The sequence below is a fragment of the Meriones unguiculatus genome, chromosome 1 (genome assembly GCF_030254825.1).
Source record: "Meriones unguiculatus strain TT.TT164.6M chromosome 1, Bangor_MerUng_6.1, whole genome shotgun sequence".
In the NCBI taxonomy this organism is placed as follows: Eukaryota; Metazoa; Chordata; class Mammalia; order Rodentia; family Muridae; genus Meriones; species Meriones unguiculatus.
Window position 1 is genome coordinate 1,840,671 of NC_083349.1, and position 24,330 is coordinate 1,865,000.

Sequence of the window (24,330 nt, forward strand, 5' to 3'; positions counted from 1 at the left end):
TAGCATTTTCAGTGCGGCGGGTTTGCTCGTGTACATACTCTTTTCTATTTGTTTACAGAAACTGTCTGTGCGTTATGTGCATATGAGTGTAGGCGTCCACGGATGCTATAGGGCACAGCACGCCCTGGAGCTGGAGTCACAGGCTGTTGGCAACCGCCTGATGTGGTTGCTGGTAGCCGAGCTCCAGTGTTCTCAAGTGCAGTATGTGCCCTTAACGGCTTAGCCATCTCTCCAGCCCCTAAAGATTTACGTGAAATGTGGGGGTATGTGCAAGTCCCGGTGCGTGCCGCTGGAGTTACAGAGAGGTGGTTTGAGCCACCAGATGTGAAGCAAGGTTCAGTCTTCTGCAAGAGCGGCAGACACTCAAGCACTGAACCATCTCCCGTCTCTGCTTTGTATTTTGAAATAAGAAAACAGTATTTCACTTGAGAGGCAGAGGCAGGAGGGTAACTCATAATTTCCAGGCCAGCCTGGTCTACCTAACAAGACTTGGTCTCAAAAAAACATTAGTAGTTCCTCCCCAACTCCATCCTCACCACTGGTGAGTTCTGGTCTGGTACAATAATATGTTACTATTATACCTTAGAGGCTGTTTTGCCTTTGCACATGGCCTGATATGTAAATGCTCAAGTTTTTTTTTTTAATCTGGTGTTTCACTGTTCTGCTTTTTATATAGTAATAGATGGCATGTTTATTATTCTCTTATGTTTTTCAAATTGTAGTTTATACACTTTGCAATGCCTACGTACTGTGTCCCCGATGGCCCAATCATAGTAACTCTATTAATCGAATGATTTTTATATAATTGTCACAGCACATACCACCAGTGTTCAGAAGCTTCTGGAATTAGCACAATTTCTTTTACATAGCCACTTTATTATAAAGCCCTTTCTTCTTCAGGGGGTGATATGTGATCATAATTTTCCCCCAGAGTCTTAGCAATCTAGGCTGCATCCCTTCCTTCACAAAGATAGATGACCTTTCTAAATATGAGGAAATGTGGGATCACCTTGCCTCTGAGCCCGAGATGTGAGACTTGAAAGCTGCCCCAGAGAAGGGCGAGAGATAAGTGGAGTTGGTGTGAGGGGAGGGTGGAAATCTAGTGAGTGCTAAGTTTTGGAGCTGGGTGTTTCTTTGGGTTTTCAGAGAGAGCACACAAGACAGGTTATTTCTGTTTCATAGATCCAGCAACCGAGGCCTAAAGAGGGAACCTCGCATCAGAACTCCTACCAGGGTTAGACTGTTCTGTGGCCATAAAATCACCTAGAGATTTCTCTCTGACATTCACAATTTTGACCCAGACTCAAAGCTGACCCTGACTTGGATTCCTTATTCCAAACACCTGCCACCACCTGCAGCTGTTCGATGAAATCTGCATGTTCTGCAGTCCCTGTGCTGCAGCCCATGCCAACCCACCTGCCCCTGGACATCACTGGAGATCTCCTACTCCTTTTATGGCTGCCACCATTTAGCAGTTGTTTCCTGGCATCATGTGACATTTACTCCATTTCTTCAGACCCATTTCTTTTGCCTTCTTTTCCTCACTTTCCTGACATCATCAGCCATTAGTCTAAATACTTTTCCTCTCTTCTCTAACCAGATCCTCTCCAACCATACTGAGGCCTGAACTGCACTTGTCAGGACTTTCTCTGACCCCGTTAGCCTTGCCCAGTGCTCCCTTCTCCTGTTTGGCACTACCTTTCTTGCATCCCAGGGAATAAAGATGTCACCAGAGGGGAACTTCTAGGAGCTCCTATTCCCCGAAGCTCATACTTCCTTCTTTGAAATGAAGTTTCTTGTCATCAGAGGAAACTCCACCTCTGCCTTGACCTCATCTTCTCATTTCCACCAAGCATGTCTCCCCTCTTCTGCATCCTTCAAGATCTTTATGTATATGGGCCTCTTCCCCTCCCCCCTTCCTTCTTAAGAAGCTGCTTCCTTGATCTACAGCCCACCTTCGTATTGTTGATTTCTTTCCTCTACTTCTTACCTTCAAATGAATGGATATTTGCTGTTTGCCTTCACCATGGCGGTGTGAAACCATATTGCCCAAAGTCTCCAGAGACCTCCAACGTCTTTGCCCGTGGAGCCCCAGCTACATCAGAAACCACCACTACTCTATTCTTCAAACTCTCCCTTTGGCTTTCTTGAAGCTAGTCTCCCAGTGTCAGGGCCGGGAGTCTCCCACTGTGCCATGATAGAGGAAGATGACTGGAGCTGGCCTTCATTCTGCTGGGTGCTATCTCTTGCCTGTAGTTTGAGCTGACTGTAAACTGAGTCTTGACACTACCTGCCCCACACAGAGCCAGGTCAGATTCTACTGGCTTCCACTTTATTGTTGATCTTGGCCAGACTCAGAAAGACTTGTTCCAGTTGTTAACATTGGCTGTCCCTGGAAAAGAGAAGAGCAAAGGTGAAGGAGTCGGGCATGGGGGTCAGATGTAGGGTCGGGTGAAGGCTGCTTGGACCAGGAGGTTCGAGGGATCTAGGGTGGGTACTGGGGTGGCCAGAGACATCCTTTATCTGGAGGGCCTCAAGGTCAGAGTTGGTGAGTATGACATCTTGGAGGGCAGACATCCCTGCAAAAGGCACATACTCTTGTCCTGGGAATGGAAAGCAGTGCAGGCATGGGATGTGGGCTGGGCTGGAGATGTCAGACCTGGAGAGGGTGGGAAAGGGTGGGAGCGCCTCTCTGCCTGGCCCTGGCATGGTCCCCTGTCCCATGTTACTCCCTCACCGCAAGGTCTCCTTCCTCTTCGCCTGGTCTCCTCAGTCTCAAAGAAAGTCTCGTGTTCCTCCCAGCGCCGGTCACAGGCCGCACAGAGGAAATTGGACTCAAAACAGTTGCAAGAACAGCCTAGGAAAAAGAACACCCAGAAGAATATAAGAATTATGGCATCCCCAAGAGCTGACTCATCCTCACCTCTTCCCTACCACACACCAGTCCTCTCAGAGTCCCTTCTTCCCACCCAAACAGCCCTTTGCACTAGAAGTTACCACGGTGCCTGCAGGGATGCGCTCCGGTGGCTGCATGTTCTTCGTGAGTATGTTTACAGCGACATTGGGCTCTCCAGGCCTTGGGGTCAAAGGTGGCCCTCCTCTTAAGCCAGAACTCACCCACTTCCTCTGGGCGTGATGGGATGAAACAAAACATGAGGCACCTGCACTGGCTCACATTGCAGGGCACCGACAGGTCTGGGAGAATGGAGGTGGTGGGGCGTTAGCCAGCACCCGAAGGACCTGGCCTCTCCATGCAGATCCGCGCCCAACTCAAGCTCTGTCCCTCCCTCCAAGACATGGCTGAATACATGTATCTGACAACAAGAGTCTCTCCTACCTGAGATGATCTGGTGTTCTTTCAACAAATGTCCACAAAAGCACTTGGACTCATCTCCAATACGAAAACAGTCCCATAAGTAATGGGGGCAGCGCCAGCCAATGTAGAGACCTACATATGAAGATTAATAAGGAAGAGTAAAAAAGAAAAAGCATCCTAAGCTCCCTACAAGTGTTCTGGTGGATCTCCTACAGTGGGGGCAGAGAACGTAGCACCACACCCTGCTACACTTGTCTCCCTCACTTATGGCTCTTAGACATCTTTCTTTAAAGCTTTATTATCTCAAAGTATCATCAGTTCCTTTTCCATCCCAGGATCCACTCTGTATCTGTCAGCCTATCAAAGATAACTGAAGGCAGTCTTGAGTTTTGGAGGAGGGAGAGTGCGGATAACACTGAAGATGAACAGGAGGCCCCTATGGCTGAAGGGTTTCTTACCTTCTCCACCCTCTATGCCGAAGTCCAGCCTTTCTAAGGTGTTCATGGTGGGGGAGGGAAGCTAACTGACCAAGAGGGCAGTAGCTGACGGGGATTGGCTCCTGGGAATTGTTTGTAAAGGAGCCTGCGGAAAAGGTGAAAGTTGGACAGTCCTGGTGCCAAGTGGTGGGAGGAAGCCTGCCCCCTCACTCTCCAGGTTCACACCTCTGTAATACCTTTTATATTCTAGTGTTATGTAACTAATGCCCTCTGTGATCCTAAGACGGGTAGCTGGTGGCTCTCCAGAGAGAGAAAGGGGCAGGCCAGCTGTGAGGAATGAAACAGGACTATGGAAAGGAAAGTGAGGCTAGTATCTTCGAATGTGGGCATGAGCAGGTGGCTACAAGATCCTGGTTTTAGCAGAGGGTCTGGGGGAAATCAGCTTCAGAGCAAGTACCATCACAAGTCAAGGGCAGGGCTAGGCAGAGGTGACAAGAGAACAGCACCTCCTGCTTCTTCCTGAGAGCAGAGACTGTTCCAACTTCTAGTTCAGATCTTGCCTGAGTCCCCCCAGGGGACCTGCAGCTGCAGCACTCTGCTTGTTGCGGAAATGTCACCTCTTTTAAAAGTTGTCCTTGCTTCCCTACAAGGGAAGGATCTGTATTTTCATCTCTATCTCTAATCCTGCCATGAAAGAGATGTCAGAGAGGCTAGACTGCCCGACTGAACGAACAAAGTCCTTTAGCGGCATAATCCGCCACTCTGAGCCTTGGCCCAGTGTTCTTATCTTACCCATAGTTTCTAAGGTTCTAAAACCTGTTCAGGTGTGGCTTTTGGCTTGGCGGCTTCTGGATTGATACATTCTGCCGTGCCACGACCCTGCTGTACCCGGAATGTTTGGCTGAGAGCACAGGGAGAAGCAAAGTCACAATGGGTGGGTGGGAACCAGGGCTCTGCCAGAGCATTCTGAACTCTACAAAAGCCAACTGTAGCAGCTGAGCAGGTGATGTGCTGACAGTAGCCTGAGTCCTCCTGAAGATCAAAGTGTGGCAGGCTAAGCATGGCTGTGGGAATCAGTATCTAGCATTCAGATGAAGTTTGAATAACTGGAAAAAATACCTCAGATTTTATTCTACTCTATTCTACTCTCCCCTCCCCTCCCCTCCCCTCCCCTCCCCTCCCCTCCCCTCCCTTCCTCTATGCCGTTAAAGTGGGGAAGCTGGAATCTGGCTCTGGATTCCATCCTCTGATTCCAAACTCTCTTCCGATTAGAAGTGGACTAGGCAGGCAGAGAACACATTATCTTGGATGCCATTCTAACTCTGCACAACTGTAGCTTGTAGATCAGCTCTTGGTTTCTATAAGGTTTCCATATTATACATGGCTGTCTTTACATGAAGCATGCCCCGCCCTAACCCTCTTGGGCATTAGACCCATAGGGCCATCTGTCTGTTACATTCTCACTAGCATGTTCCGTGAAACAATTGTTTTCATCTCAAAGCCTTTTAAGCCATCTCTTGCCCTCAGTTCAGCAGGTTTGTGTGCTCCCTGCATTGTTGTTTGTGGTGCTCGGTTTATCCAGTCAGACATGTAGCCAGGTATCACTCCAGGCATTTAACATTTTTTTAAAATAATTTTTTTGAGGCAGGGGTTCTCTGTGTAACAGCTCTGGCTGTCCTGGAATTCTCTTTGTGGACCAGTCTGGCCTCTAACTCATGGAGATCCACCTGCCTTTGCCTCCTGAGTGCCGGATTAAAGGCGTGTGCATTTCACACGTCAAACAATGTCAGTTTTACCTGTTACTGTCTTTCGCCTGTCTCCACCTTCTCCCAGCAACTTCTGCCTTGATTGTTTCTCATGCTTCAGCAGCCCCACATGCAACCTTGCCTTCTCCAGTCCAGTCTACTGCCAGAGTGATCATTTAAAAGCACAAATAAGGTTGCTGTCCTATTTACAATATTTGGTGATTCTCAGGGGCCCCTGAGATATGACAGTGACCTTTGACGTTGGCACAAAAATGCCTGCACAGTTAATTTCCAGAGCTGAGCTAGTACTTCCACCAACATTCTTGCACTAGATAAAACACTACACTCGTTTAAGATTCCTTGTCTTGTTATATCTCTGCTATTTTACTTAAAATTTTATTTTGATAGGCTCTTTTTTATTACGCAATCCAGGCTTGCCTGGAACTCACCATACAGACTGTGATAGCCTCAAACTTGTAATCCTCCTGCCTCAGCTTTCCAAGTGCAGGATCATAGTTATGCACCCATAGCACACCCAGCTTGACTATCCTTACCCTCTTATAGATATTAGCTTCAGCAATCTTTCCTTCCAATGCTCATTATTAGTCTAGCACCTAAAATCGGGTGCCTCTTTCTTCTGTCCTCACAGTACTCTGAACACAGAAATTTGTTAGCCTCCTACTTGTCATTTTACTTATTGGCATTATTAGAGTGAAAATTATCTGAGTACACAAAACACACATACTTCCAGCACCATGTACAGCCAGTTGTAGTGGCACACACATGTAACACCAGCACACAGGAGGTAGAAGTAAGAGGATCAGAAGTTCAGGGTTATCCTTAACTGTCTTCATTGACTATACAGAAAGTTTGCGGCTAGCCTGAGCTACATCAGACCGTGTCTAAAAGTGTGTGTGTGGGGGGGCACTAATTGTGAACTGGAGCTTGAACTTAACATGGTTAAAATTTTGTTGTTTTTTGCTTGAGACAGGGTCTCACTATGCAATTGAGGGACAGTTTTATCTTTCAGGCCTTTCTTGCCTACTGCTTGCACAACTACAACTCAATGACTGGCATATAGTTGGTGCATAATAACTGTTGAAAGAATTTTAGGAAAAGCTCACATTTCCCATTTCTTTGCACATCACATACATCCTTAGAGAAACTTGAGTCAGGATCTTCAACATCAGAAGGATACAGACCTCAGATATCTTCATGTAGGATTAAGTGCACAAACCATTTGTTTAAGCAGAAAAACACAGGCATTTAAAGCAAAGAAGAAACACTGAGGTCTTGAAGAGTAAGGAGTGGACAGCAGAATCTACAAGAGCAAAAGGGAGACTGTAGAGAACCTGCATTTGCAAGAAAAAAAATCTACGGTAATAGATGTTAATATAACCCAACAGAGGTCCCACTATCAGTGGAAACTCAGAAACAAATGAGACTTAAAAATAAATAAATAAATAAATAAAAAGGGATGAAGGAAAGAGGGTCCATGAATGGAGGTTGGGTGCATGCATTATGTCAAGGAGGATAAGAATATAAGAATATAGGATTTTTGGTGCTATTTCCATCCTAAACAGAGCAGGTACGAAGGCCTGAGCAAATGTCGTGCATTCTACTGAATTCATCTAGGAAGCCCAGAATCACAGAGGATCACAGAGCAGACCTCTTACCGAGATCAACAGTCCGTACAGATGGTGAACGCCAACAACACAGGTAGACATGCTTACACAGTGTGCCCTGTGCTTACACAGCTCACCTGCACACCCATTACTGAGTCACACCTTCCACTCAGAGGACCATCAAGAGTCTCATTCAGCTGGGGATACAGCTCAGTGGGTAGCATGCTTGTCTAGCACACAAACCCCCAGCACCATGTAAAACCAGCTGTGGTGGCACACACATGTAACCCTAGCACTGAGGAGGTAGATGTATGAGGATCACAAGTTCAAGATTATCCTTAAAGGTCATCATTGACTATATAGAAAGTTTGAGGCTAGCCTCGGCTACATGAGACCTTGTCTCAAAAAGAGTGTGTGTGTTGGCACTAATTATGAGCTGAGACTTGAATTCAATAAGGTTTTTAAGCCATGTGTCTCTTCTTTGGTGGGATGGTCATGGATCTGACATGCAGAAGTGACAGTCTGTAATGAAGTAAAGGGACCAAAATCTTTTGCCATATCCATATGAGAACATGGCTCCTAGAGACTGTCCAAGGTCCTGGGGCCATCTCTGCCTTAGGGTTGTTCTGTTATAGACTACCTAGGTAATATATCTGGGGCTGGCCCCCAACTCTTCTGTTGGTAACAATTTTAGTTACTTTAGTACATCTATATATTGCTACTTGGACTTCATTTGAAATCTCCACTTTTTTCAGGCCTACCTGCTCCCCTTCCAGATTGCAGGCAGATGGCATGGCCATTTCCACACTGAAGGGTAAGGTTCCCAAATCTGTTGAATTGGAAGCCGTCTTATGAGCCTGTTCCAGGCCTCTGGAAGGCCACCTGGGCTCACCTGTCTGAATGGACTTCAGGGATGAGTCCTTCTCCCACTCGAAAAGATGGTTTGCCTGAGCACCAATCTGCTCTCTGTGCATTGCTTTTGCCGCTTGTATCACCTCTACCTCCTTAGCAGGGACCACCTGCTGGCCTGTAAAACCTGGGAAAGGAGGGGCTGAGTAACCAGAGGGGAGTGAAAGGGCCTGAAAACTAAGAGGAGTCATATGCAAGAGTTAACCCAGTTCCTCACTTCTGGTAAGTCCAGGACAGTGCAAAAGTCACAGGAATGGGGCCCGAGGGAAGGCAGGGACAGTTACCAATTTTTTTCTCCTTCTTCTTGGCTGGAAGGACAGTGATGTTACTAGTACCCGCTTCCGGCTCATCTTTACTTGCTTCCTCTTTCCTGGTAGACGTGTCCTCCTCCGTCTGGGTTGAAGGTCCTGAAATGGACTGCTTTGGAAAGTACTCAGATTCGGGGACCTGGGTCTGTGAGACTTTATCAGAAGAAAGCTTACGGAAATATTCCAGGATACTGGTTGATGGCGAGAGATGAAATTTTGTTTTTACTTCAGAGGAAAGAGTCTCATCTGATCCCAAAGGGATCTCATTGATGGCTTTTACCAGAGAGATCATAGACTGGGAAGAAGACCTTAAAAGGGTTCTGGAGTCTGGGATCTTTAAACCCTGGGATGGCACGGAAGGAAGCTCTTCTGTAGGGAAGTGCTGAACAGGAGCCTCCCAGGGCTCCTCAGAGCTCTCCATCTCAGTGTTCTGGAAAATAGATGTTTCAAAAAGGACTTCAGAGGTAGGAGGCTGGACAGCTGTCTGTAAGCTGTGAGTTTCAGGGACAGTGGCCTCCTGCAAGTTTTCAGCAGAGGAGTCCTTCAAAGAAGGTTGTTCGTTTTCAGTCGTGGTGGTCTGAGGACCTTCTGTGGTCTGAGGACCTTCTGTGGCCTGAGGACCTTCTGTGGTCTGAGGACCTTCTGTGGTCTCATTTGCTTCCATCTAGCGGTAGAATGAGGTACAGGCTTCGTTAGGTTGAGTCTGCAGGGTCTGCCAGTCAGGGCAGAGCCCCAGGGTTCACCGAGGTCACAGGATGAGGAAAAAAATTATTAGGGCACTTAAGACATCAGAAGGAAGAAAGAAGTCTGAGTTTCGGGGTGTAATGCCAGGAGGGACTCTCATGTACCCCCACATGGTATAACACTGTAGGTTGGCATTTAAAGACAGAAACAGTCAGAATCCCATCAGTAGATGGTAGCAGACAACCACGCCTAGTCCTTTGCACAGGGAACCAGTCCAAGTGCAGCGGTGGGGGCATGTCTTAGGACCCTAGAATTGTAGCTATGGAGTGCCAGTGTCTGAGCATGAAGCCAGAGTTGGGGTTGGCTTCCAAGAGTGCAGGACAATGTCACAGTGCGTACAGCAGAACCGCTTTTGTCCAGGGACCACAAGCTCCTCCCTTGATCTCATTCCTGTTCAAGGCTTCAACTACTGCCAGACATGCTGTGTGCTCATGCTCCCCTATCTCTCTCCCCTCTCTCTGGAGACAAGCCCAGGCTAGGTTTTTAGGTAGCCCAGGCTGCTCCTGCTTCAGCCTCTTGATGGCATTATAAAGGTGCATCACCATGCCTGGCTACCTCTGCCTTTTAAATCCGCATGTCTAACTCAGATCTCTTTATTCCCCTGTGCTTTAGGTGCTTCGTGCTAGGTGTTTCCAACAGGAAGTCACACATGGACTCTTCACCCCAGCACATCTATCCACTCACTCTTTCATTTATGACACATTTTATGAACAGCCCAGACTAACACTTCACTCCAACACCATGCTACCCACTGGGACCAGGTGAGCTTGGGAGACAGACAATGTAATACTCATCCACAGTCCAAAAGAATAGCTGCTCTCCAGGATGCTGTGAAAAGGGGAGCTGCCGAATTTACCCAAGAAAGATCCAAGAGGGAAGCTCTCATTCCTCTTTCAGCAAGATAATTTTTTTTAAGAAAAAAAATTATTTATTTTTATTTTATGTGCATTGTTATTTAGCCTGCAAGTGTGTCTGTGTGAAGGTATCAGATCTTGGAGTTACAGACAGTTGTAAGCTGCATTATGGGTGCTGGGAATTGAATCCAGGTCCTTCGGAAGGGCAGTCAGTGTTCTTAACCACTGAGCCATTTCTCCAGCCTCCAGCAAGATCTTTTGAACATGTAAAACATTCTGACTCAGCCTAAGGATTACAACCAAATTTCTTGGCCCTGACATGCAAGGTCTGTTGTCAGCACCCCAGTCCTCTGAAGGTGCTAAGGACTGAGCTAAGGGCCTCTGTACGCTGTTGGTAAGTGCAATCATGCGCCACACACTCAGCCCTTGTTAGACAGAGTCTCACGACATAGCCCTGGCCGGCTGGAATTTGCTGTGTAAACCAAGCTGGCTTTGAACTGGCAACAATTCGCCTCTGTCTCCCAAGACCTGGCATTACTGGCCAGTGCCACCACTTGGGTTTCCAAAACAGACTGTCATCTATAAGTCCATCATCATTTGCAAGAGCTACATGAGGATTCTTGCGCTTCACTGCTCTCTAGTTTTGTCCATGCTTCAGAGACAGAAGTAGCTCTCCTAGGACACTGCATCTTAAGCTCATCAGAGCGTTCTCTCAGCAGAGGACCTGGGTTTAATTTCCAACATCTCCAAGGCAGCTCACACTTGCCTGTAACTCCGGTCCCAGGGAATCTGACCCTCTCTTCTGGCTTCCACAAGCACTGTACATACGTGGTCTACAGATATACTCACGGGCAAAACACCCACATATATAAAATAAAATTAAAGGTAAAAAAGTAATTTCACTGGAGTCTTCCTAAAGGGCAAATTAGGTAAGGGGCATCTGCAGAATGAGGAGATGAAAGTGGAGAGGGATGAAAACTGGAGACTGAGTGGGGAAGGTCAGAAGGTGTTAGGAGAAAGTGGAGTGCAGGGTTGAGTAGCTACATACCTCTGGGCTTAGGCTTGGTGGTTGCAAGTCCTTCGGTCAGATCTTTAACTGGGTTAGAGAGAGGAGTATTGGTCCTGACTGAGGGAATGGTTTTGCTGTTGATGAGCACCTGTAGGTGCTAAGAGACCTGTTTTTAAGTTTGTTTGGGGAGACATGGGCGTCTACGGACCTCTGCAAAGGGACTCTGGCCCGAGTTGAAGAAGGGCAGAAAGGGGAAGGGACAAAAGAGGTCTAGGGCAGATGAAGGATTTGCTTGCCTGAAGCTTCTAGAACCCAGGCCCGGAGGTGGGTGGCGAGCATCGGCTACCAGGGCAACCGGAATGCCCAGTAGTCTCCAGGGCAGCAGTAGTCTTCTCGTCAACATCTGCGTGGGTGAGTTTTCCTGAGGGGGGACCCGAGTTGAGCGAGTCTCTGTGCAAACATAGGAACGGGAGGACCATGATCCGAGAGGAGCCGGTTTTGTGCATTTCTGGAAGGTTCCTGTATCATATGTGAGAAGCTGAGAGGGAACCGGGGTTAGGGTGAGACAGGCTCTCGGGTAGCAAGCCCAGCAGGCTTAAGTTAGAGGCCAATAGAATTGGACAGGGGCGGGCTTTGCTGAGAGGGACCAATCGAATGCAGCGCGGGGCGGAGTGCCAGGCGAGCGTCACGCCGAGGCCGCCGCAGGGCCTGCTTATCGCCGGTTCAACGCAGCCCGGAGTCGCCCAGGCCTGAACTCCTACCCAGGTCCCTGCCCCGGCCCCGGGCCCGCGTGGAAGCCGGAGGCCACCCCCGGGGGTGGGGAGCGGAGCCGCGGGTCAGCTCTGCGAGCATCGCGTGCTGGCCTGGCCGGCCCCGCCCCCGCCCCGGGCCATGGCCCAGCCCTTGTCCCGGCCCCTCATCCTATCCCAATCTCAGCCTTGGCCTCCGGCCACGCCCTCGCCCCGCATCCCAAACCGGCACCGACCCCGGCCAGTGCCCCAGCGAATGCCCAGGCCCAGGTCCCCGCTCCAACCCCAGTCCCTGCCCCTGGCCTGGCCATTACCTTCGCCTCGGCCCTCGTTCCACCCCTTGTCACAATTCCCAGTCCCGCATCTGACCCTGTCCCATTCCCAGCGTTTGCTTAAACCCCTAGCCCAGCCCTTGCTCTTGTCTCCACCGCACACACTCCTCCCATCACACCTCCTGTTTGAGCCCCAGTGCTCAGTCCAGCGCAACCCAATATTTCAGGCTTTGCCCCCATCTCTGTGTTTGCCGAAGTCTCTCCCACTGGCTCCCCGCCTCTCTCATACTCTGCCCCTCTCCCAGCCTCGACTCAGGTCTGGGCTCCAGCTGCCGCCAGCCCTATTGCTGCTGTTGCTGTTTTCTGCCCTTGGTCCAGGAGCTGGTGAGTGCAGAATCTGAGAGGATGAGACAGGGATGGGGGTTCCGGGTGTGTGTGTGTGTGTGTGTGTGTGTGTGTGGTGGTGGCTTGGAAAGAGTCAGGAGGGGTGGGACTTGGTGAGCTTGGTGCCTGGGGAGAAGTGTGTTTGTGTGATAAGGGAGGGAAGGGCGCACACTTCTGCTGGATTGGCAGCCTTCGAGAGTGGAGGTGTTGCTTGGCCAGTTCAGCAGGTGGCTAGTAGTTCTCAAGAGACTCTGGAAGTTCTCCTTTCCCGGTGTCCACCCTGACTCCTGCGTCTGGCTTTCCCTGACTACAGGTTCACTGAGAGATAGTCTCAAGGGAATAAAGTAGCCTCTAGCCTCTCTGTATATATACATGTATATACATGTGTGTGTGTCACAAAGTCTTGGAGGCTTTGGTCCTTTTGCTTCCAAAGGTTTATGGAGATGACATAAATCCACAACAAGGAGATTCTATTCTAACCTGAGACACATTGAAAAGGGGCATGACTGAACACTCCTGAGGGAGCAGTCTACAGACGGGGAAACTGAGGGGGCGATTTGTTCAAAGCTGTAATGTGTCTAAATGGCAATAATGGGGCTAGAGAGAAGGTCTCCTGCTCCCTATGATGTGCTGGTCTCCCTCTCCGACTGCAAGACCAGATAAAAGTATTCCGCTGTTGGCCCAAAGCATAATCTCTTTTCTCCGTAGTCTGTCTGCAAGGGAGCTTAATTCATAAACTGACTCTCATTTGCCAGGTGTCAACCTACGTTCATCATCTAGTCCAGGAAGTCACTTGGTTAGAGTGATCCAGCCTTTTTGGCTGGAGGAGCGTCCTAGCCAGCGGGGCGGAGATGGTCCCCAGCCACCTTTGCTGAGTGGCGCTCCAAGAGAATGGAAATCGCCTGGATAGTGTTTGGCAATAAGATCTAGCAGCAGCGCAGGCAGAGGTGGGCTTCGTTGGCCTCAGTGGGCCTGCTTCAGTGTGTTCTGAGGAGATGTGTGTGTATAACGGGGAGCTGGGGGAATGGTATGTGTGTGCAGGTATTCATCTTCTATGTTGGTGACATGTATTGTATCTGAAGGTAATGAGCTGATGAGTTTTTGGAGTGCGTATATTACTGTGTGAGCGGGAGGGAATGAGGGATGGCCCACAGGTTCCTCAGCTTGGCCCACTCCTCTCATGAATTTATCATCCTAGGCTTGAAGGAAGTGTTCCGTGTGTGTGAACCTCGTGTGATTGTACACACCCATGTGTAGGCCAGAGGTGGCTTTATTCCCTTGAGACTATCTCTCAGAGAATCTGAAGCCCCTATTACCCGCTTAAACCGCTTACCCTCACAGCCCAGTCACAGGCATGCAGGCCATGCTTGGCTGCCACCACTGCTCCTGCTCGCCCTCCTCCTGCTCCCCCTCCTCCTCCCCTCCTCCCATCTCCTCCTCTCCCTCCTCCTCCCTCTCCCTCTTCTTCCTTCTCTTCTTCCACCCCTCCTCCCCCCTCCTCCCCTTCCTCCTCCTCTTCCTCCTCCTCCTTCTGTGGGCACTGGGGATTTCAAGTCAGGTCCTCAAACTTACATAGCAAGTATTCTTACTCACTGAATCATCTCCCTAGACCTTGAGAGCCCTGCATTCATCGTCCATCCAGTCTTTTGGAAGGAAGGAGCCAGGGTGGAGGAGTAGACATTTATTGTTGACTACAGTGCAGGTTTGGCACTTGCAGAGCAGCTAACAATCAGCTTTGGTTTTGATGAGGAGAGTTTGCACACACACACACACACACACACACACACACACACACAGTCTAGGTGATGGAGAAGCCATTTCATATTATTGTAGAAGGGACATCAGGACAAGCTCTTTTAGACTTGGATAGGGCCTCACTCATGTTTTCTCTGGGACATGGTTCTGGTAAGCCCTGTTCAAAACCCAAATTAAAGCGTGTGGTGAATAGGGGTGTTTCCCTATGCCCACCCTGCCTCCAAACTCCTTCTGTGTTCCTCCCAGAGCTCCAAGCCGATACTTACTCCTTTCCCAACAAGTACGCCCTGTGACAGACCCCTCCCCCCCCTCCCCAGCTGCTAGCTTTGTCAGGGTTGGCTCAGCTCCCTGTTTGTCCAGGCAAGCTCTTTGTGCTTCTCTGATGCTGGCTTTAGGAGGAGCAGCCCTTCCCTAATCCCAGCAGAGGGCACTCTAGAACTCTAGTTCCTGTAACAATGGCCTTCCAGGCTCTTCAGAGCTGGGCAGCCAGCGGCCAGTCGAGAGGCAGAGCTCCAAGGAAGCTGAACTCTCCCTTAGCCCCACTGCACGTCATCTGTCTTGAATACCTCCCACTGCTGTCTAAGTGCAAGTTAGAGCCTGTCTAGGTCCCTGGGAGTGCGCAGCTTGCAAGTTGGCAGGGCTTTTTGTTTGCTTGTTTGCTTTGTTGAAGTTGATTGGCTGCATGGCACAGCAGAATCTAGTCCTTTGACACTGTCCTGGCTTTTGAGCCATTCTTCCACTTAAGCCAGTGTCTTCTGCTTGTGTAAGTCACCTCTTGAGTAGGACTCTTTTAAGTTGCCCAGTCTAGTGGGCTAACCTACCCTCCTTTTTCCTGAGGCCCATCTCTCTGCTGCTTTAAATATCTCATTATTGGAGTCACATGCCCCATCTGCAAGGCAGAGGTCTTCAGGTCAGGTAAGCCCTTTGGGTATTTCTGTGTAGCTAAAAACTCCCGTCCAGAACCCTCCCTCCAACTTGTCTGTCTTGAAGCGCCTGTCTGTCCCCAGCTTTCCACCTGGGCTAGGGACAGCCACCACCCTCTCTTCTCCTCTGACCTATGGTTTACCGTCACTGCTGTCCTCATGTGCTTGTTTGGGCAGTGACTTTCCTGCCACCCTCGCTCTGCCCCTGACTGTGATCAGGGACCTGAGCAGTTCAGCTAACCACATCCCCCCACCCCGCAACCTGGCCTACTCCAGACACCCCCGTGTGGTCCGGATGCCACAGCCCTGCGGACGGCCTTCAGGGCCTGAGGGTCTCACCGCCCTCCTTCCCGGGCGCTGTCGCGGTGGCCTGCCTGCTCCGTTCTTGACTCTGCCACCCAGGCAGCTCCCCCAGGCCTCACCACACGCCCCCCTTCTGCCCCGGTGGGTATACAGGCAGCTCTTGTGAGCTTCTGAGAATTTCTGCAGCTCCTAACCACCAGGAAGTAGAAAAGGGCAGAAAACAAGCAAGTCACACAGTTCTGTGCTGACTCCCAAGCCCCACAGGTGGAGTGCTAGTGGCTTAAGAGCGAATGCCAACACACACACACACACATGCACACACACATGCACGCACACCACACAACATGCACAGACACACATACACCACACACGTGCACATGTATACCCATACCACCCACACTACACACACAAACACACACACACACCACACCCATGTACACACACATGTACCACACACACCACCCATACCACACACATACACCAACCACATGCACACACACCACATACAGACACCACAGACTATATGCACACACATCACATGCACACGTGTGCACTCACACTCATCACACACACTCCCACACCCCCTGCACCCCACAGACACACACACGCACCACACACGCACTCACACATAAACACACTTGTTTTGCTAGGCTTGGGGGTGGAGAACAGTTCCTCCTGAGTGAGCAGCTGGGAAGTCTTAGGAAGGGTCCTAGGTTTAAATCCTCAGGTTTTCATTTTTGCAAGATGAACTTTTTAAACATTTTTTAATTTATTACAATTTATTCACTTTGTATCCCAGCTGTAGTCCCTTCCCTTGTCCCCTCCCAATCCCACCCTCCCTCCCTCCCTCTTCTCCTCCCTGCCCCTCCCCCAGTCCACTGATAGGGGAGGTTCTCCTCCTCTTCCCTCTCCTCTGACTCTAGCTTATCTGGTCTCATCAGGACTGGCTACATTGTCTTCCTTTGTGGCCTGGTAAGGCTGTTCCTCCCTCAGGGGGATGTGATCAAAGAGCCAGCCCACGAATTCATGTCAGAGACAGTCCCTATTCCCCTTACTAGGGAACCCACTTGGACGCTGAGCTGCCATGGGCTACTTCTGTGCAGGGGTTCTAGGTTATCTTTATGCATGGTTGGCGTATCAGTGTCGGAAGAGATCCCTGGGCCCAGATTTTTTGGTTCTGTTCCTCTCCTTATGGAGCTCCTGTCCCCTCCAGGTCTTTCTATCTCCTCTGTCTTTCATAAGGTTCCCTGAACTCTGCCCAAAGTTTGGCTATGAGTCTCAGCATCTGCTTTGATAGAGTCTTTCAAAGGCCCTCTGTGGTAGGCTCCTGTCCGGTTCCCAGTTTTCTCCCTCTTCCAGTTTTCCTTTCTGAGTGAGGATTGATCATCTTACCCAGGGTCCCCCTCCTTGCTTAGCTTCTTTAGGTGTGCAGATTTTGGTATGTTTATCCTATAATATATGTCTAATATCCACTCATAAGTGGACATCTACCATGGGTGTCTTTCTTCTTCTGGGATACCTCACTCAGGATGATCTTTTCTAGTTACCACCAGCAAGATGAATCTTTTAAGGACAAGGTTTCTTCTTCTGTGAGGAAGAAGACAGATGATGGCTAGGCAGCACAAGTTGCAGCTCCTGGCTGGCAGAGAGTGCTGCTGTTGACTTGGTGCTGTTGGTGAAAATGGGTACGATGGAAATGCCTGTGTCCCTCCCCTTCTCCTCACTTCTGCTTCCCAGGAGGCCTTTTCCTGACCGACTACTCCACCTGCTCGCCACGCAAGCTCAGCCCGTTTCGCTCCTTTGCCAGCACCGAACTCTTCCACTTCCATGTTCCTGAGGACACATTCCTGGCTGTTTGGAATCTCATCATCTTCAAGGAGCAGGGAGGAACCTTTGGGGATCACTGCCCAGATCAAAGTGTGACTGTGTGAGTGTTTGAATTTCCATTCTGGAACCCCAATTTCCCGCCCTTGTCACTTTCCAAACTGAAGTATGACTGTTGGAGGTCTAAACATGCTTCCTGACCCTGATCTTGACCCCTATCTAGGTTGAAGTGTCACTTGGGGGTCATGACCTCTGTCACCTGAGCACTTGTCCCTTATGGACTTGACCCTTGACCTGGACCCATTTTGTGGTATATGCCAGTGTAGGAAATCCGTTTGTTTTACTAGTGATGAATGAAGTTCTTTTTTAAAACCTATTTCCCTATTCCTACCCCACGGCCTGCTTTTCTCTCTTTCTCATTGTTGGCCCCCAGGTATTTCCGATCTGGAGCACCTCCTGTCATCAATCCTCTGCATACACACTTTCCAGCAGATACAGCTGTGCCTGGGGTCTTCTCCCTGACGCTCAGCTGGACACTGCCCAACAGAACCTCAGGCATCTTTAACGTCAGCAGCCCCTTACCTGGGGACTGGTTCTTGGCTGCCCACCTTCCCCAAGCCCATGGCCACATCTCTGTCAAGGTGGGTTGATGCTACCCCCGGGACAGGAGGGGTCTTATCTTCCCTTCCATCCTTGCTGAGTGCTCACAAGCATCAAAACCTTGTTACCAGAATGGGCATTGGCACCAGAATTTCTGTGCTGGGCCACCGTTGGAGGCCAGCAGGTTATCTAGTGGGGTGGTCTGCAGAGGGACATAGTGACCCAGGAAAGCTGGAGAGAAATTACAGATTCTGGAATGAGGCCCTGGAACGGGGCAGCTGTATCCCTTCCTATTGGTGGCCACTAAGGTGAATGAGGGTAGCCACGGCTATCTGGGCCTGGTAGGATCTGCTGCACAAACCCAGCACTGGTTTTGTTTTCCGTTTTGGTTGGCATAGCCCTGCAACCTCTCTCAGGCCACATCCACATCTCTAGCCCGCACACCATGGTTTCAGGTCTCTCTTTTGCCCTGTGAGGAACCATAAGAGAAGGTTTTCCTAATGAAAGTGGCTTTGGCTAGCTGATATTCTCCTTGTCTGTTGCCTCCCTTTGCTATGAATATCAGCACTGATTCTAACATATCGGAGCTTGTCTGTCGAAGGGCAGACTCAAAGGGCAGGATGCTTCTTTGGTTTGGAGTGAAAAAAAAAGTAGCACAATATTTTCCTGCCACTCTTTTGTGCTTGACAAGTTGGGATTCCTCCTTGTGGTAGGGACATAGGTATGTCTCCTACTTCTGCCCATTGCAGGAGAGGGATGCTATGATGAGTTGGCCACTATTAGTCTATTAGCCACGTGTGTGCGACTTTGGTAAGAGTGAGGACAGAACATAAACAGAACAAGGGTTTATATAGAATTATGTAATGAGCATTACAAAGCTAGAAAGCTAGTGGAGTTTGTCCACTGGGGATTAAGAGAGACAGCAATTCCCAATCAGGTGAAAATTGGCTCTAAATTGGCACCATGCCAAGACCAGTCTAGGCTGAGAATGTGCTGGGAGTCACCGGGGACAGCTCTGGGTCTTGATTCAGGTCAGAACTAAGGATTTTTCTCCTAGAGGGAACCTCTTCATTGATCTTTGGCTAAATCTCAAAGAGCCTGCTCTTAACTCAGCCACGGCCTTGCTTCACTTTGTAAGAACTGATGGGAAAGTCCTCTGGCCCCTGTTCTGCTTGTCCATCTCCTCAGGTGGACAGGAAGTACCTGGAGCCTAGACGTGGGTAGGCCTGTGTGTGTGTGGAGTGGCCACAGTGGCTTGAGGGTAGCAGTACAGAGCTTAATGCCTGACTCACAGTCTCTCGGCCCCTGGGCAGCAGGAGAAGAACCAGGCCTGGCATACGTGTTTCTGCCTAGAGAAAGTAGGCAGTGCCGGGCACTTGGTACTAGTAGCCTGGTGAGACCAGGGAGAAAAGGGCACAGTTCACTGTCTCCCACTGGAGGCTGCATGTCTGAGCATCATAAAATGTAGCTTTTTGGATGTGCCTGTTCTAGAGGATGGGTGGACAAGGAGGGGGGGGTGTTAGGCAGTGAGGCCCGACAGGGAGGAGCCTGGGAAGGTGTGTCAGCTGGTGGGAGTGCGGCCAAGCTCGGGAGGGCTGAGGGGAGCCAGCATGAGTGGTGAAGGAGGTGGAAAGGTGGACAGACTGTGCCCTGAGAGTGACGGCTGGCATTCTCTAGGCCTGACCCTTTCCTGAATCGCCTGGCACAGAGCTAGCATGTGGCAAGGCTCGGCTGGTTTTTGTGGCAACCTTCTCAAACTCTGACTGCCCTAGGCTGACCTCATGACCCCTGTCCTTGTTGCCTCTTTTCATCAGCTCGTTGTCTTCCATGTCTTAGCTGCTCACCCTAAGGCTCCCACCTTGGGGCTGTGGACCCAGCTAGCACCTGATGGCTCATCAATAGAGTTCTCCCACATAGCTGGGCATAGGCCTTGAAGGCCTTCTCTTTCCAGTCTAAGATTTGGGTATAAATAAAATCAGGTAAAATAATGAAAACATCTAGTTAGAAAGCACAGAGGCCAGCGGTTTAGAAGGCAGCAGCCCTCGGATGATGAGAAAGCCTTTCAGCATCTCAGCCACAGTAGCTACACCTGCCCACGGAGGCTCCCGCTGCTAAGTTATCTTATTTACATTTCAAACAGGTGACAGGTGCATCTGTGCAGCCTTTGACAGGCACAAGAGGCCCACGGTGAAAGTAAGCCTTCCCTCCCTTCCGTTAGTTTGGAGTTTCTCTCCCCATAGGTAGCTAGCACCCAGACTTTATCTCTTTCTGTAGATTAGTCTTTCCTTCTTGGTCATTCTCCTCTTGGCAGTCACGACTCCACCGTCCTGCTTCTCCTGACCTATGTGTGCTGTTCTGGCCTGATGCTTGGCCCGGGAGAACTCCTTTTTGTAGTTTATTCTCTTGTTTGGCATCTATGGCACAGGTGTTTGAAATACCGTATATGAGTTGATGCCTCACGAGAGCAGACAGCCAGGCCTATGTTCTTCGAATCTCAAACTTTCTGTCTACCAGCTTTGACACCTTCACTTGCCCGCCTGAGAGCAGCCTCAAGCTTAATATGTATAAAGCAGGGCAAAGCCCAGAGCTCAGTAATTCCACTGATTTCCACTCTAGGCCTTTTTCCTGGTTGCCTTCTTCCTAGTAAATAGTACTGATACCCTCTGGGTGTTCAAATATCAAATATCAAATATCAAATGTGTCACTCTTAAGTCTTACTCTTCTTACTTCCCCATGACCGATTCGTAAAGTCTCATCCCTCAACTTGTAATGCTTTCTGTAGCTGCATCTCCACCTCTGCACTTAGCACATCTTCTCTGGTGCTTTCCTGTGTGCCACGGTAACCTCCTAAATGGTCCCTTGGTTTCCTTTCCTGCCCCTGCCTTCTTTCCTTTCCCCATTCACTTCCGCATTGATCAGTATTGGTTGGCTGAGGGCAAGAAAGCTGTGCTGGCTGCAGAGGAAGCCACTAGTCCTTGGGCATCTTCATTCTGTAAGCCTGTCTTAGTTAGGGGTTCTATTGCCATGATAGAACACCGTTATCAAAAGCAGTGTGGGAGGAAAGGGCTTTTTTCAGTTTACAGCTGTCAGGTCAGACTCCATTGCTGAGGGAAGTCAGGGCAGGAATCTGGAGGCAGGAGCTGATGCAGAGGCCATGGAAGAGTGCTGCTTACTGGCTTGTTCTTCACAGCTTACTCAGCTTGCTTTTGTTGGACCCAGGACCACCTGCCCAGGGGTGGGCCGCAGTGAGCAGGGCCTTCCCACATTAATCATCAATCAAGAAAATACAGCACAGGCTTCCCTGTCTGGTGGGGGCGTTTTATCAATTGAAGTTTCTTCCCAAAATGACTCTACCTTGTGTCAAGTTGACACAAAACCAGCCAGTATAAAGCCCCATTCAGGGCCTGAAATTTCTTAAAGAAACTTAGCCCGATCGGGCATGGTGCCTCATATCTGTAATCCTATACCTGAGAGGCTGAGGCAGGAGGATTGCCATGAATTTTAATTAGCCTGGATCACAGGGTGAGTTCAAGGCTAGGACTACAGAATAAGACCCGTACCCACTGTAAAGAAAAGAAAAGAAAAGAAAAGAAAAGAAAGAAAGAAAGAAAGAAAGAAAGACAGAAAGACAGAAAGAAAAAGAAAACACTCTCTATGTCCCACAAAACAGGAGGGTTTTCCATAATTCAGAGTCCAGATACCTTTCTTGGTCTCTACTTCCTACTGAGGAAGAGTCTGAATGCTGAGGCGTAGGAACACAACCAGAGCATGCAGTGTCCTGATCCTTTCTTGAAGCTGACAGCAAAAAACGGGAGTTGTCTCTTTCCCTAGGCTGTGAGGCAGGACCATGGGGCACATCCCTCCTGAGACTGCTGTGGATCCCTGCCCTGGGGGAGGGTCCTGTGCAGTGTCTGGCCAATCCACAGGGTTTACATTGAGACTGAGGGATGTCTGCTTTGGATATCAGAGATGGAAAATTCCGGACAATTAGGCCACAGAAGAAACTCTCTTTTGACACCATCCTTCAACTTGACAGCTGTTTTTTTCAGCACTTCAAATGTGGGCCCAGCCCACTGTGGGTGGAGCCAAGCACTGAGAGTGCAGCAGTGAGGTGGCACAGAAATGCCCTAGGCGCCGGGTGAGTCTTCTGACCTGATGTAGACCGAGGCCTCCTTACAGCACTGTGGACGGAGCCCAAAGTCCATGGCTTAGCTGGCATCTTCCATGGCATAAAACATGGTGAAATGTCAGGGCCTGGAACTTTCCTCCCAGAACAGGCTTTGGAGGCACATCTCCATCAGAATAACCACCAAAATGAGCCATAGTCTCTAGTTTATTGAGGCAGCAGAAGGCCGTTTATCTAGAAGGTTAGATGAGCCTCATTAGGCAACCCTCATGCCCCTTAACTGATGGTTTGTAGGACTTATAAGACGGAGATCTGTGGAGGGGAACTGTGGCATTGGAGTGACAGGCTGGAAGTGTGTCTCAGTGCAGTAAAACAGAAGGGGCTCAGGAGTTTGTATAGCACAGAAGCCTTGGAAAACATGGAAGCTGTCCTTCAATGTCTGAAGAAACAGTCTGAGGCGGAGGGCCAGTTTGGAGCAGTTGTGACGGGACAGAGTTTGGCTGCATAAAGGTCAGTGCTGTCTGCAGCTGGGCTGATTCATGTGTTTGGCAAACATTCATGGCAAGTTGCGCACACGACATTAGGCCTGTCTGGACAGCCACGTCCTGTTCTCAAGTTTCAAATAGTCTGGAGGTTGCAAGGGAGGTAGTAAATAGTCCTCACTGGAGTGATGAAACAGAGGCCAGACAGGTACATGTCATGAGGGCAGCCTGGGCAATGGGAACAGTTACAGGCTCAGACTAGGAAGGGTTGGGCCAGAGGCCTAGAAGGAGCTTTCCTACTTCTCTAGCAGAGCCAGTGTTTGGTTGTGGAATGGGATGGTTTTGCTGTTACAGTGATGTGGAGGCTGACCAGGAATGTCCAAGAGGAGGGGTTGGATTGGGATGAGGTGCCAGCAGAGCCCAGTTGAGTCCCAGCAGAGCCTGGGCTTGAGTCCCCAGACTTCATCAGTGCTGAGACCTTGAAGGCCCAGGCAGAACACAGTTGATCAGAAATGACTGTGCAAGGAGCTGAGGGTGACTCAGTGGGTAGAGTACTTAGAGGTGTAGGGACATGCCTTCAGATCCCCAGAACCCACATAAAGCTGGACACAGCTGCACACACCGGCAATCCCAGCGCTTCCATGGCAAGATGGGGGTGGGGACAGGAATGTCCAGAAGCTCATGGGCAAGCTAGCCCAGCTCATACAACTGCGAGCAAGAAGAAGCCTGCCTCAAGGAAGGTGGAAGGTGAAGACAAAAATCTGGGGTTCCTTGGTGACTTCTACCTGTGTTTTATGGCATGTTTCTGCACTCAAATACATAAACATTCACAAAGAAAAGGCAATTCTCCTCCAAAGAGCCTGTACACATATTTGGGTATGTCTCTTTTTCCCTAACCCTGTAGTTAAGCCTGTTCTAAAATATATATTTTTTAAGTACAACACAATCCTTAATAAAAATGACAATTGAGATAGGAAATGTTCAGACCTTAGAAACCAGAGTCAGGGCCCTGAGAGCCAGATGCTAAAGGGGTTTCTCTGGACCCCTCTAGTGAGTTAAGTTGGCCTTGGTTTGGTGGTGACCTCACTGTCTCTCTTGCTCCTGCTACTCCTCTTTCTGTCTCAGGGTCTCCAGGATGAATGTCAGTACCTCCTTCAGCCACAGCTGATTGTCCGACGTCTGCTGGATGTGGCTGTACTGGTTCCTGGCCGTCCCTCAGAGCAAACCCTCTCCCCCCACAATCGCTCAGCTTTGTACAAGTGAGTAATCACGCCAGATCTGGCCCCTTCCCTTTCTTCCTCTGAACTTACACAGGCACATGCTTGCTTTTCCTCTAGCCAAACTAACCCAGAATCCCCAGGCCGGTCCTATCCCAGTGTCCTCTGCCCCAGCACAGAAAGGAAGACCTGGCCAGGCTACCTGTTCCTGTATTCTTTGCCCCTATCCATTCCCTTTCTTCCTCTTGTTTCCCTTCTCTTGTGTCTCTTACTCTCTGTTCTTGCTCCCAACCTGTCCTCTGTCCAGGGTCTTTGTGCCAAGCTTCACTTACAGGGTTTCCGCACAGCTGGTGTGTGTAGGGGGCCGAGGAGCCTCTGTCTGCCCTCTGACCCTGCGCCTACGTCCCAAGGCCCCACCCCTACACAACTCAAGCTCTGTAGCCTGTGGAGGTGCCTCAGGATGCCAGCTGGAGTTGGCCCTGCCCCCGTGGGGGCACTGGGTCTATGTGCGTGTGGAGACACCATCCCGTGGCCCTGGCAGGACCATCCGTTTCCAGCTGTGTGTACGGTTACAAGGTCAGAACCTCATCTGCCTCACCTCCCCGACCTATGCAGTAATCCATGGCCGGGGGTAATCCAGATGGCTGTGTTCTGTGACCTTCAGCCACGTTTGTACAGTTCCCCAGCTCTGCCCAGCTGCTTGCACACTCCCGAGGCCCCACCTCCTTGGAGCTTCAGGCCATGGGGC

General features: G+C 49.9%; 2 protein-coding genes across 13 annotated transcripts in view; one reads left to right on the plus strand and one right to left on the minus strand.

The window, feature by feature from the left end:
- Window positions 1-778: 778 nt before the first annotated feature.
- Fam221b (family with sequence similarity 221 member B) lies at window positions 779-11,530 on the minus strand. 5 transcript variants are annotated; one of them, XM_060378655.1, is made up of 7 exons: window positions 10,987-11,530; window positions 8,317-9,004; window positions 8,016-8,159; window positions 3,338-3,448; window positions 2,998-3,126; window positions 2,738-2,857; window positions 779-2,392 (listed from the first exon to the last, which is right to left on the minus strand). In XM_060378655.1, exons 2-7 carry the CDS (start codon window positions 9,002-9,004, stop codon window positions 2,355-2,357), a joined length of 1,230 nt encoding a protein of 409 aa, XP_060234638.1. In that variant the 5' UTR covers window positions 10,987-11,530; the 3' UTR covers window positions 779-2,354. The 5 variants fall into 5 exon arrangements, with proteins under 5 accessions (XP_060234638.1, XP_060234639.1, XP_060234640.1 ...); XM_060378653.1 differs by having other exon boundaries at window positions 780-2,392; window positions 2,998-3,195; window positions 8,317-9,052; window positions 10,987-11,529; XM_021658459.2 differs by having other exon boundaries at window positions 781-2,392; window positions 2,998-3,195; window positions 10,987-11,528.
- Window positions 11,531-11,651: 121 nt separating this feature from the next.
- Tmem8b (transmembrane protein 8B) overlaps window positions 11,652-24,330 on the plus strand; it is a 23,650-nt gene continuing 10,971 nt past the window's right edge. For 2 of the 8 annotated variants that reach the window (XM_021658444.2, XM_021658445.2), the window contains exons 1-5: window positions 11,656-12,352; window positions 17,071-17,260; window positions 17,591-17,798; window positions 23,491-23,624; window positions 23,890-24,158. In XM_021658444.2, the coding sequence (XP_021514119.1) occupies window positions 11,839-12,352; window positions 17,071-17,260; window positions 17,591-17,798; window positions 23,491-23,624; window positions 23,890-24,158 (1,315 nt within the window). In that variant the 5' untranslated portion in view covers window positions 11,656-11,838. Of the gene's footprint in view, window positions 12,353-17,070; window positions 17,261-17,590; window positions 17,799-23,490; window positions 23,625-23,889; window positions 24,159-24,330 lie in introns of those variants that run through there. The other 6 variants (XM_021658447.2, XM_021658448.2, XM_060378651.1 and 3 more) reach the window with 4 other exon arrangements.

Bases quoted from the DNA above. Each gene is read 5' to 3' on its own strand.
- Fam221b (XM_060378653.1), bottom strand. From the start codon at position 9,004: ATGGAAGCAAATGAGACCACAGAAGGTCCTCAGACCACAGAAGGTCCT. The intron at 8,160-8,316 runs GTAACTGTCCCT...CTCCTTTCCCAG, and splicing joins GAAGAAGGAGAAAAAAATTG to GTTTTACAGGCCAGCAGGTG. The intron at 3,196-3,337 runs GTAGGAGAGACT...CCATTCTCCCAG, and splicing joins AGAACACCAGATCATCTCAG to ACCTGTCGGTGCCCTGCAAT.